Below are 17,877 nucleotides of genomic sequence, written 5' to 3' on the forward strand. Positions count from 1 at the left end.
GGGCCACCAGAGCTGCGTGTGCTTCTACAAACGTGTGTCCCTACAGACAGCCAGGAAATGGCTGCATCCAAGATCTTTCCCGGCCCTCAGAGACACACAGCCACCCGCTGCAGGCCCCTTTGAAGGAAACAGGGCCCCGCAGAGCCCGGCCCAGTGGGCACGCTCTGGCTTTCCCAGAAACTGTTCTGCTCATGGTTGACACCCACCGGGGATGGCTATGGCTCATCGGCGTCTCCTTGCCTTACCGCTGCCCCTACAGAAAGCTCTAGATACCACCAGCCGGGGATGCACCCACCCAGCCCTGGAGAAATCGGTGCGCCTTCCTCCAGGGTCGTGTGGGTACATTCACCCCAAGTGCGGGCACAGGTCTGACTCCGTCAAGGCTGTGCCAACGTTCGGCATTCTTCAGAGGCCACTACTTCATCTTAACTCGACCCCCCGACTCCGCCTGAGAAGACGGGATGCTTTCGTCCTCTTTCTCAGAGGAAGATCCTGAGGTTCAGAGAGGTGAACGGACTTGGCCTAACACAGCCAATATGCTGTGGATTAATCTCCAATCCCGCGGTCTGCCTGCGGAGCTGGGGTCTCCTGGGGTCTCCTGGGGTCCAGCAGACCAGGACATTCCTGGGGGTGGCCATGGGGGGTGGGGCAGACGCTTGCTCCTTGAGTGGTCTGCTCCAGGACTTCACCTGTGAGCTTGTTAGAAATGCAGATTCTTGGGCCCCACCCCAGAGGTTCCCAAGTGACTGCTGCACTTACAGAAATTTGGGACGCCCTGAGAGGCTCACCTCCTGGGCCTGCCCACACTGTCTGTGACTCCAATGATGATGGGGGAATTGGGGGAGTTGGTAACGGCTTGGGCTTGGATACCTGCCTGCCTGGGGGGGCGTGGGGCCCCCCCTCAGCAGCTCTTGTTGCCACTGAGCTGTGCCCAGGACTGCCCAGCTGTCACAGGTGGTCCTAGGGAGGGTGGGACCAAGGGCCAAGGGTGGTCCTAGGTAGGGTGGGACCAAGGGGCCAGGTCTCTGCACCACAGGCTGCTTCGACTGCCGTCTGTGCCCCCCATCCCTCCCTCTGCAGCTGCTCACATGCTCGGCACCGCCCGCCGTGGGGATCCCTGTAAGGGGCCGGCCTGAGCGCCCAGCAGCCCGGGGTCTGGCTGACCTGGCTCAGTTCTGAGGGCCCCTTCTTCACCTGTGCGGTCCACAGCTCCTCCGGAGCCCCCTGCAATGGCCCCTTCTTTCTTGGCTTTCCGGGGAGCCCACGGGGGGCCCAGCAAGACAAGAACCCACCATCCGAAGGCCCAGCCCCACCTGGAGCCTGTCATCGTCTCCAAGAAACACGCTTCTGTGTTCCTCCCTTCAGATGCATACATGGGGGAGGTGGTGGAAATCCACGTTCACCCAGTCGATGAGGCCCAGCCTGACCCTGACCGCAGGCTTTGGCGAGATACCCTCTACCCTCTGCCTCCCACCTCCACGCCCACCGTGGTGGAGACCTGGTCCTGAGGGAGCCCTCCAGCTGGGTGTGTAGGCCCCAGGACAGTCAGCCTGAGGATCTCCAAGGCCTCTCCGAGCAAGCAGCCGCCCCCATCCCTGCAGGCCCAGCAGAGGTTCGGGGTGCTAAAGATAAAGAAGGCAGCCCCACGGTGCGGGGAGGGAGGAGGAGCCCTGAGGTGTGGGCGGCCGGTGGGTGAGGCGGGGTACTGCAGCCCCCGGCTGGCTCTGCCTGGGGCTGGCACTGGGAACCGCAGCCCCGAGAGACCCGGGGGCCCGGGGGAGGCGAGGAGGTGCCCCCTGCATCCCCAGTGCAGGCCTGGGACCGCGCTGCTTCCGCATCGGGTGGGATCGCAGGACCCCCGCCCCGCGCACCGCGGCAGGCGGGCGGGCGGCCGCTGATGCCCTGCGCGCACCTCCCACCTCCGTGGAGCGTCCTGGGGACCTGGGGGCTCAGAGGCGCCCGGCTTTCCGCCCCCCTCGCCAGCCCGAGCTTCCTGCGCAGCCCGGCAGATTGCAAAAGTGCGGCCCCAGCCCCCTCCCCGCCGGCCGGAGCCCCGGGGCCTCGCTCGCCGGCCCCACGGGCGGGTGGCCCGTCTCCCCCGAGGCCCGCGCGCGGTCCCCGCTGCAGCAGAGCTCGGCCCCCGCCGCCGCCGCCTCCGCGCGGCCCCCCCGGCTTTCCCGACGCGGCCGGGGAGGCCCCCCCGGCTCCGCGCCCCCGCGCCCCCCGCAGCCCGGCGCGAAGTTCCCCAAAGTGACCGCGGCGCCCGGAACCGCCGCCCCCTCCCCTCCCGCTTCCCCCGAGACTCCGCCCGCCGCCCCCTCCCGCGCCTTCGGAAAAGTTGCGAGCGGCGCCCCAAACTCCGGCCCCCCGCCCCGCGCCGCGCGCGCGCCCCGGCGACCCCGCGCTCGGCCGCCGCTCCCCCCGCCGGGCCCGGGCGCCATGACGCGGGGAGCGCAGCGGGGCCCCGGCGGCGGCGGGGGCGGGGGCGGGGGCGGGGGCGCGGGGCCGGGGCGCACGTGCGCGGGCGGGGCGGGGGGCCGGGGGCCGGGGGCCGGGGGCCGCGGGCCGCGGGCCGGGGGCGCTTACCTGTTGGAGGTAGAGGAAGGCGGGCGGGCAGGGCACGGAGTGCGGGAGCATGCTGCCGGAGTTGGACAGCAGGAGGCAGCCCGAGTTCGCCATGGAGCACAGCATGGGGCGGCAGGGGGGCGCCGGCGGCCCGAGGCAGCTCTGCGCTCGCTGCGCGGCTCGCACCCTCCGCGTCCCTCGGTGTGTGCGCGCGCCCTGCCTCCCGCGCCCTCTCGGTCTCCTCCTCCTCCTCCTCCTCCTCTTCCTCCTCGGGCCTCCCCTCCCCCGCGCGGCGCTCCTCAGGGGGGAGGCATGCACGGCGCTGCCCTGCCCGGGCGCGGGGGCCGGGGGGAGCGGCGAGGGCGGCGGGGGAGCGGGCGCCCGGCACTTTGGAGCCGCCGGAGCCCGGTCTGCAAAGAGGGGTGCGTGTGCGTGTGAGTGCGCGCGTGTGCGCGCGTGTGTAGCGGTGGGAGGGGGAGTCCCCGGCGTACTCCAACATCAGACAGAGCCCCGCACCGAGGGAGAGGGGGCGATCGCTCGCTTAACCCCTCGCCCGCCGGCGCCCTCCGGGGCCCCTGCGCGCCCCCCGCCCGCGCCCGCGCCCGCGCCCGCCGGCGCCGCGGTCCCCGCGCCCCGCTCCGCCCGCTGCGGAGGGGAGCGGCTCCCCGGCTCTGCGGCCCGGCCGGAAGGCGCTCGCCGGCCTGGCGTTCCGAGAGGCGCCGCTCGCAGGGGAGGCCGGCTCGGTGGCGGTGGCGGGGATGTCGGTGATGTAATGAGGGCATCTACGCAGAGGCTTCCTAGCCCGGGGAGCTTGGAAACCCGGCTGGAGCCCCCGGGAGCTTCCCCTGCGCGCCCGCGCGCCCCCCCGGACCCCGTGGACACCCTCGGCCTGGCCCAGGCGCGCGGTCCCGGGGACGCTTCACAGGGGGCGGGGGCGGGGACAAGGGGCACCGGCCACAACGCGTCCTCCCCTCCCCGCAGCCACACACCGGACCGCGTGTTCACACACAATGCAGCAGGAGAGCCCATGTGCCCACCCCCGGGGCCCCGCGCAGCCTGGCACGGGGCCTGACTGTCCCTACGCCACCACTGACACAGGTGTGTGTGCCTGGGTGTACCCGCACCCAAATCTGCAGCTTCACCAGCCACGCACACGCACCCACCGGCCTGCCACGCATTCACACTGGACAGAGGCCCCTGACCAGGCGCAGTTAATCCAGGACAAGCCGCAGGTGAGCCTGGCTATGAGGGCCAGTCAGCTACCTGCCACCGTTAGAGGTAGAGACAGCGGGGCCGGGGCCGGCAGGCGGACACATACCTAACCTCATGCCCCCCTTAGGCACGCTCCTCCGGGAAAGAGCAGAGTCCCATGAATATCCAGTGCCACTTCTGGACTCCCCCATTCTATCTAAAGGCCCCTGGGCTTCTTTCTCTCACTTCTGAGAGCGAGCCCCACTCGAGGGAAGGAGGGCTGGGACCGCCTTGTAATGGGAAGACCACCGGCCTGAGCATCAAATGGAGGCCCCTTCACCTGCTGTGTGGGTTTAGGGAAGTGGCTGGTTCTCTCTGGGCTTCCGTTTCTGCCCCTGCCGGTTGAGCCTGGGTGGTCGATGCCTGAGATGTCTTACTGAGCTCGCTAGAGCCTGTCCGGGAGGGCCATTCAGGAGGAAGCGGCGAGGAGGGCAGAGGGACGGGGGTTGAGGATGGGCTCCCTCCCAGCACTGCTTGGGAAGCCACTCAGATTGAACGAGGCAGGCAGGCGTGTACCCCTTGGACGCCCCTCTGTCCGGCCCCTCACGTCCCTCCGAGCAGCCTGCAGTTCATCTGCCTTAGAAGGAAAGGGGACGCAGAGTCTGGAAGGGAGGCAGGTGGCACCAGTGACAAGGGTCGAGGGAAAGACTGCAGTGGGAAGAGCCGGCCCTGCAGCAAGTAGCTGCACTTGCTGCTCCTTTTCTGGAGCTCCGCTCTGTGGTCCCCTCGGGGGTGGCACGCTCGGCTGTGGACTTGCACAGGCAGTCCCCCGCCTTTGGGCAGGACGGTTATCAATGTGTCTCCCAGAAGAGGCACCTGCCCGTACGGCCTGAGACAGTGGTGGGGTGGCTGGGTGCTGAGGCCTGGGGCTCTGGGGCAGGGGCACCTGGCTGGGCCTAGCATCTGTGAGGGGGGAGACCCTGCAGAGGGCTGCCCTGTGGAGGGTGCCACCCCCTAAGGGCCTCCTGCCTCCCCAGTCCTGCTGCTCTGCGCTCCTGTCTCGGAAGCCTTCCCTCCTTCTGTTGTCGCCGCCCTGGCTGCTCCTATCCTGGAGGACACTCAGGGACCTGGGGCAGCTGTGTAGCATTCACCCCCAGCCCGGGGCTCTGCGTCCACTCTCTGTGTGAATCATTCACTCGCTAATTTGCCGTTGTTACCAAACGTCTGCTGAGATCCAGGCTTTATCCCTCCCGTAAGAGGATTAGAGGGTGTCCCAGACATCCAACCCAGAGGAGACACCCTCTGAGTGGACGCTCCTGCTTTTCCTTACTGAGAACCCACTATGTGCAGACAGGGACTGCACCAGGTGCTGGAGCTACAGAAACAAAGTTCTCTGCCCTGGAGTCGGCTGGGGAAAGCAAACCAACCCCCCCAGACTGCAGCCTACCGTGCGGAGACCGGTGATGGCCCCAGGAGAGTGGGAGCTCAGATCTGGGGTGAGCTTAGAAACGGGGTGGGCTCGGGGAAGCTTTCCTAGAGGGAGCCCCGCGCTCTGTCACTGGCCCCCAGAATGCCGGCCTTGGTGTTGGTATGGCGTCCAGCATCCTTGCACCTGGTCATCTGCGGGGCCTTCCGGCCCAGCCACCTGGCTTCAGGCCTCACCTCCAGAGAGCGTCAGGCCCGGGGAGCATGTCTAGACACCTGCCTCCACCAGTCAGCTAATCACACCTGGGCTCCAGAGAGATGGAGAACGGCAAGATGGCGTTAAAAACAAAACAAAACAAAACAAAAAAACCCTCCAGAAGAATGATTTGAACAACATGTGTGTCTGGCTTATTTCTCAGGACAGTGGCTGTGTGCCCACCACCTCTTTCTTGTGCTGTGCCATAGGCTCGTGACTTCCACTTCGAGCCAATTACTACGACCTGACAAATCGAGGGAGGCCTCTGTCCACAGGAGGATGCCTTCGGGGAGGGATTAGGCCACCGAACAGCCAAACCCTGTAGCCCACCTGCTCTTCGCCTCAAGAGCTGAGTGTCGGGAGGGCAGGCAACTTGCTGGCTGAGTTGCACAGCGTCACCCCAATGCCTGGAAGAGCACCTGGCAGGGACGAGTGAGGCCATCCCCATCCTCACACCCACCTCAAGGCTCATCCTGATGCTGAGGTGGCCACAGCGGCCAGACGGGCTTGGAAGCCTAGGCCCTGAGGAGGCAAAGCTGCTGCAAAAAGCCAGTGCCCCGGGGTTGGGCTCCTGTCTGCTCGGGGTGTCAGGACCATCTCAGCTCCATGGACCAGAGGAGAAAGGAGAGAAGGGGCCTGTGCTCCTCCAACGGTGCTCCTGGGAACATCCCAATGGCACAGAACATGTCTCCTGTGATTGTTTCGAGTCTGCACCGCCCTGACCGGTAGGAGCCCTGCCCTCCTCACCTGGGACCTCCTGGGCCTAGACAGCGGGGCACAACATTCTCCGGGTCCCCCGGGGCCCCTCACAGCGCTCCCGGGCCCCTGGTGCCTCCCGAGTGGTGGGTGGGGGAAGCCCAGGGGGCCCGGTGCTCTGCTGCCCCCGCTTTTGGGGTGAAGGAAGGCTGCGCGCTGGGAAGGGCTGTCAATCCAGAGCTAATATTCACTACTTAAAAAAAGAGCCAAGGAAAAAAATATCCCGTTCGCCCTGAATCTGAGAAAGGCCTTGTTAGGGAGGCAGGAACTGAGCTGTAATTATTTCTGCGCTCCTGGGCACCACTATAAATATCAGGCAAGGAGGCACCTCAAAAGGTCTGCATGGTTCCAAGGCTTCGGAGATCTCCTGGCTCCTTCCTGCCCCCACCCCCACCCCATGTCACCTTGCCCGGAGGAAGCCCTCCTGGGTGCAAGAGCTGCCCCCCACCCCCGCCTTCCCCGTTTCCCACCCTCTCTGGGAGACCGAGGCCCCGTAGGCTCGCAAACATCCCCAGTCTCTCTGGCGTGTACCTCTGTGAAATGGGGACGTGGAGTCTCCTTGGCAAAGCACATGCCAACACGTGTTCGACGTGGCCTGTGTTTGTAATGAGAGGTGGGCAGTTCCGTAGTCAAACCATCTGGTGCGCTGTCGCCCAATGACACTCCCCCCATCCTTTGGAAATACCCAAGGCCACATGTGGGTGTATTCCCGCAGGAAACACAAAGGCCGCGGTCCCTTTAGGTTGGGCCCCTTGGACGCTGCGGAGGGCTGAGTTACTCATGGGCATGCCCGTCTCTCCCGTTCCGAGTGCCCAGGCCGGCGTCCTCAGCCTTCACCTATGCGGGGAGGACAGCCTGGAGCTTGGCAAAGGCGTGCTAGGACAAGGGGTGAGCTCACCGTCTCCGGTTGCAGCTGGGCCTTAATCGACAGAGACAGCGTGCTCCATGCTTCCAGCAGAGCCAGAGCTCCCTGCCCCAGCCCCCAGGGTATTTGGCACAGGCCTGGGCGTGAGCACTGGCGTGGGCTAGGATGGGTGGGGCTCAGGGTGGGTCCGAGAGAGGTCGGGGTGACCCCAGAAGCCCCCACCATGTGTGAACCAACCAGACACCCACACAGCCAACCGAACTCTCTTTCAGGGGGACTCATACCCCAATTCCACAGCTAAGGGAACGGGACTAGGGTCAGGGGGAGGCCCCCTGAGCTGCCGGGGGTGCCTCCAACAGACCTCCTTGGGGAAATGTCATGGAGCTCCCTGTCTTCATGTAAAAGGTGGGAGCCTCCTCACATCCCCAAAGGTGACAGCTCCCCTATTTTGGGAGTGAGATGCCGTCTCTGCTTCCTCTTGGTGTGTCCAATTCACCCAGAAGGCAGAGAAGTTGGTGGGGGAGCCCCTCTGAGGAAGAGGATTGCCAGAGACCAACGGGATGGGAAGGAGCTGCCCTGGCTGTTGAGGCCACACTGGCCACGTCCAGCAGAGGGCTCACTCACACCGGCCAGAGCCTCCCCTCTGCGGCCAGGCCAGTGAGGAGGGGGTGCTGGAGGCGCTCCCCACCCGTGGGCCCCTCCGCACCCCCCGAGCCACAGAGCACTCGGCGGTGCAGAGGGGATGCCAGGCCGGGTCCGGGCTGCCAGGGCCAGCACCCACCTTCCAGCCCAGCGGCAGCCCCTCCACACCCACTGGTGCTGTCCCCCTGGTCCCAGCAGACTGCAGCAGAAGTAGAAATCCGCGTGCAAAAGGAGTTTATTTATCTGTTTAATTAAGAGGCGCTTGCCAGCCACATTCGGGTCCATCGCCTCACTTACAGCCATGTCCCGGCAAAATTAAACATAATAAATACAGGGAGAGTGAAAGCAAAGGGCACACTCGAGATATATGGGCAAAGCCAGAAGTTGCACAGGGTTGCAGTTATAAGCACATCTTTCTTTGGCAAGTTCCCCTCCCCTCAGGGCCTGGGAACCAGAGGAACGCGCTCAGCAAAGGGGCTGTGGGTGCCGTGCGACTCGGCTCTTCCCACTCAGCGCTGTTGCCAAGCTTTATTTATTTTAAATGAGCCCCCAGGACTTCTCCCTTCTCCTCTTCTGGAGAGGGGGAGAGAGCTCATCACAGAGCCACGAGAACATCTGAAACCAGCCAGTGCTGTGATGCTCTACCTTGGGGCTTGGTGGGTAAGAGGCCTCGGCAGCTGCAGCCCTGGAAAGCTCTTTGCAGGCTCCTGCTGCATCTGGGCCGTGAGCTCCTGGCAAGGAGGCGGAGCGGGCTGAGAGAGCTCTGGAGGAACAGATCTGCGCTCTACGGTGCCAGCTGTGGCCACGCCACCATTCAGGGCACTGGCCCTAGAATCCCACAGAAGCCAGAGGAGGAAGGGGAGTAGACTTTGTCTTTCTATCTCTGACGTTAAGGCCTCAAGAACCTGAAACGTTTGCTTAAACGTCCCAGGAATGAGAGCGTGCGAGGGGGGAAAAATAGATGGTGATTTATTATCATTATTGATTGCCAACCATAACAGCACCTTGGATTTGCTCAGTGCTTTCCCAACTTTTCCAACACGCCGTAACATGTCTCATTTCCCTGGATCCTCACAAGGGAGATGGGGAAGGTGGGATGATGCCCACGTGGTACCTGATGGCACTTCTAGGATCACAGAGGTGGCCCAAGGTCACCCAACTAGTTGGAGGCAGGGTTTAGGCTGGAAATCAAGCCTTCTGGCTTGCGGATTCACGCAAGCCGCTCGCCTCCCTTCTACAACTGTGCTTGGCTCGCGCGATCCTGTGAGCGTCCCCATCATTAGCCCTTGGCTCTCTGTCTCCTAACAGGATCAACCCCAAACCAAATCTGTTAATGTAATCGCCATTTGCAATAGCCTGGGCATTTACTAATCACACCACTGCTCGGTCTGTGCAGCAATTATCTTAAATTTCCTCTTTCTCATTAGGCAGGAGGTCGTGAGAACTCAGTAGGGTTGCTGAACCCTATGATCGAGCCAAGGAGAGAAGCTGCTATTGGACAGAGGAAGACCTTCTGAGGGGTTCCCAGCTGATCTGCCACGAGACGCTTGATTTCCTCCATCTCCTCATCCCACACCCTGAGCCTGGCCCACCACCGGGTGCCTTCCCGTCCTGCCTGAATCTGTGCATGTCTCCGTGATGCCCTGTGCCAACACTGCGAATGGCCACAGAAGAGGAAGAGTCCTGGGAGACGCAGGGAGGCTGTATGTTTGCGTGGAGATGAATCTAGCTCTGGGCCCCACCGACGGAATGCCCGTGGATGGCTGGGTGCCCATGGCACACACGACCGAGGCGAGCCGGGGCAGGGCTTGTGTTACAGGTTCATCACTGGCAGGGGTTGTGGGGCCAAGGGCGGTCTATGCAACTCACGGCTCTGGGCAGCCCACCCGGGCGCAGCACTGAAGTTACCCTGGGCATCCCACCTGCCCCCGCCGCCCACCCCCTGCTGCCCTTCAGCACCAGGGACAGCTCCCGCCCCTTGCCCTCAGGTCGCCCTCCTTCCCTGGAAGGGAAAACAGAGGGCTCCCCGGCATGGGCAGTGGAGTTGGAAGGGGGCTCGGGCTCCTACCGTCCAGTCCTCTGCCCTCTAGCTGGCACTCACCGCAGCCTTCGGGGACAGGTGCTGTCTTCTTATTTTAATTTTTTTTTTCTTGAAGCACTTCCACTGAGGGAGACCCTGACATCTCTCTGGGGAGCCCATCAAGATTTTTATCACCCTGACTGTCAAGAAATTCTGCCTTGAGTCTCAAACAAACCTTTCCACTTTAATTTCATTCAAAGGGGAAGCCTTGAAGGAAGCCCAGGGGGAGCCTGGGCCCGCCGCCGAAGCCACTGTCCCGTCCTCTGACTCCTGGGAGGGGCGGCGGGTCACCCACCAGAACCTGTAGGATGAGGCCGCGTGCTCCAGGGAAGCGGCCCTAAGGCAGCGCTGCGCTTCGGGTGTTGGACGGGGCGGACTGTGAGCCCAGGATGTGGGCAGCAATTTAGGAACCTCCCGTGGCTGTGGCCAGCGCGGATTTGTGTCCAGTTCAGTTAGGACTGAGCTGAGGAAACATGGCCCGGGGCTCCTAGGCAGCCACGGAAAGGGGGGTCAAGGTTTGTTCTGACATCCACAGCGGAGGGGGCTGAGCTGCCTGGGGTAGAGGTGGCCAGAGCCCACCCTTGTGTTTCCTGCCTCTTTCTAAAGCTGCCAATTGAAACACTTGGCCTCTTCACTTTACCATTAGTTAAAATAAATCTTACTTAGCAGAGAAACCACTGCCCCTTCCTTCAGCCTTGGGGGAGGAGAGGCCACAGAGGGACAGATGCAGCACAGCCGTGTTGGGAGGGAGTGATGGCCACGGAGTCACCTGGGCCCAAGGACTGTGAAAGTCAGGTGCTTTGAACTCTGAGCGAGTCTGAAAGACTGAATCCAGCATCTGCCTGTAGCCCCAGCCCTAGCACTCAGCTAGTTAAAAAAAAAAAAAAAAAAAAAAAAACAACCCAGCCTCGAGCCTCAGGAAGCAGAATGTGAGGGGCTGGCATTCCATGCTTCCTCTGCCCTTTCGTGCCCCTTAGAGCCAAAGCATCAGCTCATTAAAAGCTCATTAGGAGCCCAAGGCAGCAAAGGCCCAGAGAGGCAGTGCTGTCCTGGCAAAGCGCGTGGCCCAGGGGAGGCGGGTGCACTGTGTCAGGCGGCCAGTGCCAAGCTGCAGACAGGAGCTGAGTGATGGAGCAGGGAGGCGGCCAGTGGTGAGAGGTGGGGGCGTGGGCAGTGGGGGCTGGGAGGTTTCTCATATGGAGGAAGCCTCAGCCTCGTGGGAGCAGAGCTTGTCCCAGGACCCGCAGGGGTGGGGACAGGCCTGCCTGCCGGGAAGCGAAGGAACAGATGCTCACCCGAGGACCGTCTTCCCCAGGCCCCCAGCACGAGAGAGGACCAACATGGGGTCCTTTCTCAGGCTTTGAGAGGAGTGAGCCAGGCCAGGGAGGAGGGAAGGGTAGGCAGGACCCTGGCTCCTGTCGGCTGTGCCTGGCAGCTCAGAACACACGTGGGGAAGTTGTATGAATTGCTGCCCACTGTGAGTACAATGCAGCAGAGAAAGGGGCAGCGGATGCTGCTTGTTTCGTTAGACTCTCTAAAGGTTGCCAAGAGCAGGGGAAGCGGGATATCTCTGGGGGAGGCACGGGGGCCTCGGGTGTGAGCCTTTCGGAGGCCCCCACCCCTGCTGGCCCTCCACCCTTCTGCTCCCCGTCACACCCGGGAGGGGGGAAGCCCTCCTCGTTGCTGATCTATCCTGGCATTGGGGTCCAGCACTGTTTGGCATCAACACAACCCTCCAGTTCCAAGACACAAGGTTTCTGAGAATTCACTGGCAAGGAGGTTTGGGGAAGGCTGGCAGCGCTGTGCTGTCTTAGCAGCTCCCAGGCTTTCCTCCCGCTGAGAGTTGCTGCATTAGGATAGGGGGAGCCGTCTGTGCCTTTTCTTACTTCCCTAGGATGCTGTGACTTTTGATTCCTGCTCGATTAATATACAGCCAGCAGAGACTGTATTTAAGGCAGCTTTAATTCTCTCAGGTCACCAAAGGCAGGGGCAGCAAAGCTGCAAGGAGCCAGCCCCGCAATAGATCAAACACTGGGACCTTCAAATCGCTCCGTGGCCCAATTTCTCACCGCTGCCGCCGCCTGATAACCCGCCCAGCCTGGAGCCAATAGCCCCCTTTCTCTAGGAGTGGGGACGGGACCGGACTTGGCAGCGGGGAAGGAGAGCTGGAAGGACGCGGCTCTGGGCCCTGCAGCACCAGGGACAGCTCCAGCCGGCCCCGCTCCACGCCAGAGCCAAGGCCCCCATGGGGGCAAATGACCTCACTGTGGCGTGGGGGTGGCGGCGGGGTGGGGGGGCGGCCCTGCTGACGGCACCTTGCACGGGAACACCCTCCCCAGCAGAGGAGACCCCCTTGAGACCTTGCACTTTCTCACGGTCTGTCTTCAGTTAGACTGTTCTCATTCTCTGACCACCTGCAAACCCCCTCGCCGCCCTACTCCCTCCACCCCCCAAGGAGAAGCCGGGTGCTCTTAGGACTACCTGGCCGGGGTCTCTGCAGCTCCCTGGTCCCTGTGGCTTCTGCAGGGCCCCACAATTTCCTTTCTGGCTCAACTCATCCCCTTACAACTTGCCTCATTAGCATCTCCTGAAAGGCAGGCTAATTTCTCTGCTTAGCACCTGGGTCTTCACTTGCTTGGCGGGAGGTGGGGAGGGGGGTGGAGGGGGTGGGGGGGTGCCTGTGTGACTGCCATTTCCTCCGTTCCTCCAAAGCATCTTTTATAGACCTGGTCCGTGTTGCAATTCGGGGAGGCACCGTGGAGCAGTACAATGCGGGAAGATTACGCTCGGAAGCCAGGCCTGTAAATTACCTCCCGGTGGGGGCGGGGAGCGCGCCTGCGAGCGGAGAACCCGTGTGCAAAGCCATTCTCATTTAAGAGCAGGATCTTCCCGGATCAGACTGATCAATCCTTGCTGCCACCAACACGCCGTATATTAGGAAGAAGCGTTTGCATGGAAGTTGAAAGCAGCCCCAGACCCACCTTCGCACGCTCACCACCACTGCTGTTCTGTTAGGATTTCCTCTAGAACTAGCCCCCGCTGGATTTATTGCCCCACCTTCACCCCCCCCCCACAAACACCCCCCCCCCGCCGACTCTGCCTCCATCCACTTAAAAATATCGTCTATAGATTTTCAAATTATTGTTACACTTTCTAAGAGAAGGATGCGGTGGTTAAAAATTAACAGCAAATTTATAGGAATTCTATATGGCAATTACAGAATTATAATGAAGTGGCTGCCACTTGGCCGAGTGTGGGTAATTGGAAATCCACGCTGGGAGACCAGAATCTTTACTGTATTGGAATTGTATTTTTGAGAGTAAATGCCGTGGAGAGGGTCAATGGAGGCTTGAGCTGGCCGGGTTCTTCTCTGGAGGACGGAGCAGCTGGTTCAGTGCCTGTCTGGAGGCGGTTTAAAAGGAGAATCACTTAAGCTGGCACACGGGAAGGTGGCCAGACACCAGTGGGGTAAGTAGGTGTTCTGGGCTGGGGTGGGCAGCCCTGATGCCTCCCAACCTGGTCCAGAGAAGGCGGGAGAGAACATGAAGGAGAAACTGTCATCACCAGCAGAGCAAAAGTGATCATTGAGATGGGGACAGAAGGCAGCCCTGGGGAAAAAAAAAATCTGGTGTTCTTTCCATCTGGTGGATCAATTCTCCTTGTGAAAAAGAAGTGGTAAGAGAAAAATCGGATGGATCACTTTCTCAAGACACCAACCTCGTCCGTGTTCCACACGGCTCAGCCTTCATGCCTATACCTGCGTTGGCAGAAATGGATGTGAGCTACTTTCTCCTCTTTGCTTCTCTTCAGGATCCCAGGTGCCACATGGCCTACGGGGGCTTCCAGTAAGGAAACTCTAGTCCCCAGAAAGGGAATTCCGCCCGGAATTTGGGTGCAGATCGCCTCCTGGTTCTTCAAGAGCTTCCCCTGGAGCTGGTGTCGTCTGACACAGGAGCCATGAGGTCCCGTGGGTGCAAAACACAAGCTGGATATCAAAGACTCAGCACCACGAAAAGAGTGAAAAATAATTTGTGTATCTGATTACTTGTCGAAACAGTGATATTTTGGATATGCCAGGCTGAATAAAGTGTATTGTTATAATTCGTCTCACCGGTTTCTTTTCACTTTTTAAATGTGGCTACGGGAAGGGGACGTGCGGACACGTGTGGTTTTGCACTGTGCCTGCAGTGGGTCGCACTGGGCTCATGTGGGGGTCTCCACACTCAGCCCCGGCTCCATCGTCTCATTGTCGTCATGCGGCCTGTGACAGCGGCTGGCCTGTGGTGGGATGCAGAAGGAACAGCAAGCTGGGTCTCTTCTGGGGGTGGGGCCCTGGAGAACGCAAAGTCTGCACTGGCAGGAAGTGCACACAGACTCCCCCACCCCAAACACAGATGTCTGGCAACGGGGTCTTGCTCCATTTGACCATTGGTTTACTCCATCCTGATGTCTGGCACTGAGGTCATCGTTATGTCCCACCACGGCGGCCCCACAAGCCCAGGAGCCAACGGTGGCTTTCCTTCTTGGGTCTCCTGCCTGCCCAGGACTGGACGAGGAAATGAGCACTCCATGCACTGCTCAGCTTTGGGGCTTCACTCATGGCTGGCACTTCTGCCTCCCGACCTGCACTGGGAGAAAAGCGTCCCAGCAGCCAGCTCCCACGCGGCTGAACTTGTTTGCATTCGGCTCCTTGGGTGAGCGTATTGATTTTCCTCTCCAGTGTAGAATGAGAGGACTTGGAAATTCCAATCCGGTGATACAGGCCATGGCAATAATTATCGTCATCATCCTAGTGTTTTGGACAGATCGGTTCCCAGGCATCCAGAATACCCTCAGCCTCATTGTATGCCCCAGCACCCCTCCACCCCCTGCCAGAAGGGAGGGAAAAGGAGGGAGGAGGATGCATCTCATTCTCCCCATTTCAGTGGATGGTGAAGAAACAGAGCCCCTTTCTTGAAACAGAGATTAGAGGGTGTTCCAGGGGGAAAGTGGGACCCAGGATGTGGGGTCTGAGTCATTGCCCTCTTCTCCTTGAGGAACAAAAGCAGAGCTGAGCTTGTAGGAAAATCCCCTGTCTCCTGCTTTCCACCACACACACACATACGGCCTCAGCCCTTCTGGAACCCTCCACCAGCAGGAAGTGGTGCACACTCAGGCTTGGAAGCCACCCGGGCCTGGAGGCAAGCCTACTTCTGCCCTGACCAGCCATGTGACTCAGAGCAAGCGACTCAACGTCTTGAGCTTTACTTTCTGCATCTATAAAAATGGGACAGCAATACCTCCCTCAAAGGTTGTGGGGATGGATTCAAAGACATTCCATATACAAAGGAGCTGGCACACAGTAGATGCTCAGTAAATCATGCTAATTAATTCAACAAATATCTATTGAGTGCCTAAAGCCAGGCTTTGTTCTAGGTCCCTTCTCTCTGCAGTGGCCAGATGAGTTTCCTTTCTCTCCACCTAGCTGGGCCGAATTTGCTCCGATCATCTCCCAGGCCTTTGTACAGAAAGTACAGTTAACTCTCAATTATCTATGCAAATGGAGTGGAACGTTCCACTGATAATTCAGAAAGAGCATAGAGTCCACAAATATTCTTATTTGAATTTGAAATGCATTATGCTTATTTTTGCATCGGATTTACCTTCCTAATTACTGTTTGTTCTGGCTTATGCTCAAACTTGTTTGCATTCTCAGAACTCACACTGGTTGGTGGTGAGGGGTGTGCCCTAGAATTACGCTGGTGGAAACCAGCCGCAGACCCACCCCCGGGGAGGACTCATGCGTGCTGAGAAGGACGCCGTGGATGCCAGGGCTCCCTCTCGGTGTCTGCTAAGCCCAGGGGGAGGATGGAAGAGACTTTAGTTTCTGCTTCGAGGCTTCTGCCTACGCCGGGGGGTTGGGCATAGGGGGGCAATGGGGCCACCCTGGATCCCATGAGCTGTGTTTTCTCCCCCTGTAGGGGCAGATGCAGAGATGAGATGTGTACCCGCTTGCAGCCGTCCCTTGGAGGGGTGTCCACATTTTGTTCTCTGTCTCTCCTGGGCTTATCTCTCTGTGTCTCTCCCTCTGTCTTTTCTGTCTTTGTATGTGTCTCTCCGTCACTCCCCACGCCTTCCTCCTGGTGCTATTTCCAGCTCCTTTCTCCCCAGGGCAAACCAGGAAACAGATATCTCTTTCAACAGACGTATCTTCCACGCGCTGGGGCAGGAGACCCTGTCTTTGCTCTGAACTGTGTTGGTGGCCGAGGCGGTTGTATCTAACTGGACACCCCTCTTTATGGCCCTTCCATGACCCTTGGTAAGTCGGGGAGGGAAGGAGAAGACACAATGCATCTATCTTCCTGTCCCCTCTCTTTCCCACACATGTCCCCCAACGTAGGGATCTCCTGGTATGGGGGGGGGGGGTACATCTTGACCCTACACAAGGCCACCAGGACAACACGTACCCGTGACTTTGGTATGTGCTTCCGATTTTCCCAGCATGCTGAGTGATTTCTCCATCTGGGGCCTTGTTCTGTGTCAGGAGAGTGTGGGGTGAGCTGTCATCCTCAAGGGTCATGGGCGGCATGCTTGGCCATCCTCTGCACTGGACCAGACCAGAAAGCCAGTTCCCTACGTGGCTGCTGCTTCCTCGGGGCTTCCTCCCTGTGTCCACGCCCTGCCTCCTCTCCATCCACACAGGGCCCAGGGGTACCTGGGGGTGGGGAGGCTGACTCCGATGTCCTTCCAGCCTTCAGGGGCTACAGCACCAAGGCTACAGTGACATTTGTGTGTCCTGCACTCCAGCTCCTGAAGCTCATTCCTAAATGTCACCTCAATGCACCCCAAGCACCCCTGTGAGATGAACAGTTAGAGCAGGGGCAGCTGAGGCTCAGAGAGGCTGATGGGCTCCCTGTGCCCCCCTTCAGCCTGCTGTTCAGCCCTCTGGCCACTCCAGGGTGATTTTCAGGGGAGCCAGAAGCCCCCTCTGTGCCTCTGAGCTAGCTATCTGGAGCCTCACTTTCTACCATTCTCCAGGGCTAAGATACAAATCCACTCCCACAAAGATGCTGAGCACACGAAGCTGAAAAGCATCTGTGGCTCAGCTGTGAGGCTGTGAACGAGGACCAGTGCCCAGGGAGAGGAGGAGCAGATCTAGGAGACCCTGGGCCAGTGGAAAGTAGGGGGGGCTGTCCCCGTGGAGTGAGACCCTGCAAGAGAGGGGATGAGAAGACGTGCTGTAGGGTCTGATGGGCTCACCCTGTCTTCTTCTCTCAAGGAAGCTAGTGATCCCTGCTGCAGTCCAGAGCCAGCCATTCTGGGGAACACCCCCCCCACCCCCCATAAGCTGGTGTGAAGCAGCCATGCCCCTCAGAGGGCTTCACATCTGCTGTGCCACTCCCTCGTCTCCCTCCTATAGCTCCCCTGCAGCAAGGGTGGGCAGCACAATGGGGGGGGGGAGTGTGCCTGGGGGCCGCACCACGCTGAGCTGCAGGGAGAGGGAAACCAGCCTGGTGAGAGTCAAGGGGCAGGTGAGAGCATCTTGAGTGTCTGAACCCAACCGCAGACTCTGAGACTCCAGTGGCCTCTGGGTCGGGACAGGTGACTCAGAACCGCCTGGTTGAGGCCCAGTTCTGAAAGTAAGTAGACGCCCTTAAGTAAGTGTCTAACGCCTCAATCAGAATTAAGTAAAAGCGAAGCTCTAGCTCCTCCGCTGCGCTACCACGTGTCACGCTCTCAGCGGTCCCGGGCGGCATGTGGCTGCCGTCCTGAATGCAGACACCAAACATATCCACGGCTGTGGAAAGTTCGACTGGACAATCCTGCTCTAAAGCTTTCCAGGTCGGTCTCCTTATCTGTAAAATGGGGCGGAAAGTACCCAAACTACTGCCCCAGGCTCAGTGAGGTGGCAAATGGCCAAAGCGTAGTGTGTCGTAAACAAAGCAGCCTCACGGTGGTGCTCAAGCCGTCAGCGCTGGAAGTGGAGAGGAACGCTGGAGGGCTCCTAGAGAGTGGCAAGCCCACGGGGCACGTGCTCTTGGCCACGGCCAACCCAGTGGGTCAGAAGACGGGGCTCCAGGGGGAGATCCAAAGCCCCCGTATCGATCAGCAGGTACC

General features: G+C 60.4%; 1 protein-coding gene across 5 annotated transcripts in view; it reads right to left on the minus strand.

The window, feature by feature from the left end:
- Positions 1 to 17,877, minus strand: part of RBFOX3 (RNA binding fox-1 homolog 3) — a 409,370-nt gene that overhangs the window by 72,947 nt on the left and 318,546 nt on the right. The window contains exon 1 of one of the 5 annotated variants that reach the window (XM_041727165.1): positions 2,587 to 2,866. The exons of 1 other annotated variant lie outside the window; for it this stretch is intronic. In XM_041727165.1, coding sequence (XP_041583099.1) covers positions 2,587 to 2,691 — 105 coding nt within the window. In that variant the 5' untranslated portion in view covers positions 2,692 to 2,866. Of the gene's footprint in view, positions 1 to 2,586; positions 3,120 to 17,877 lie in introns of those variants that run through there. 3 more of the 5 variants (XM_041727164.1, XM_041727163.1, XM_041727167.1) reach the window with 3 other exon arrangements.

The sequence above is a fragment of the Vulpes lagopus genome, chromosome 12 (assembly GCF_018345385.1).
Source record: "Vulpes lagopus strain Blue_001 chromosome 12, ASM1834538v1, whole genome shotgun sequence".
Lineage (NCBI taxonomy): Eukaryota > Metazoa > Chordata > Mammalia > Carnivora > Canidae > Vulpes > Vulpes lagopus.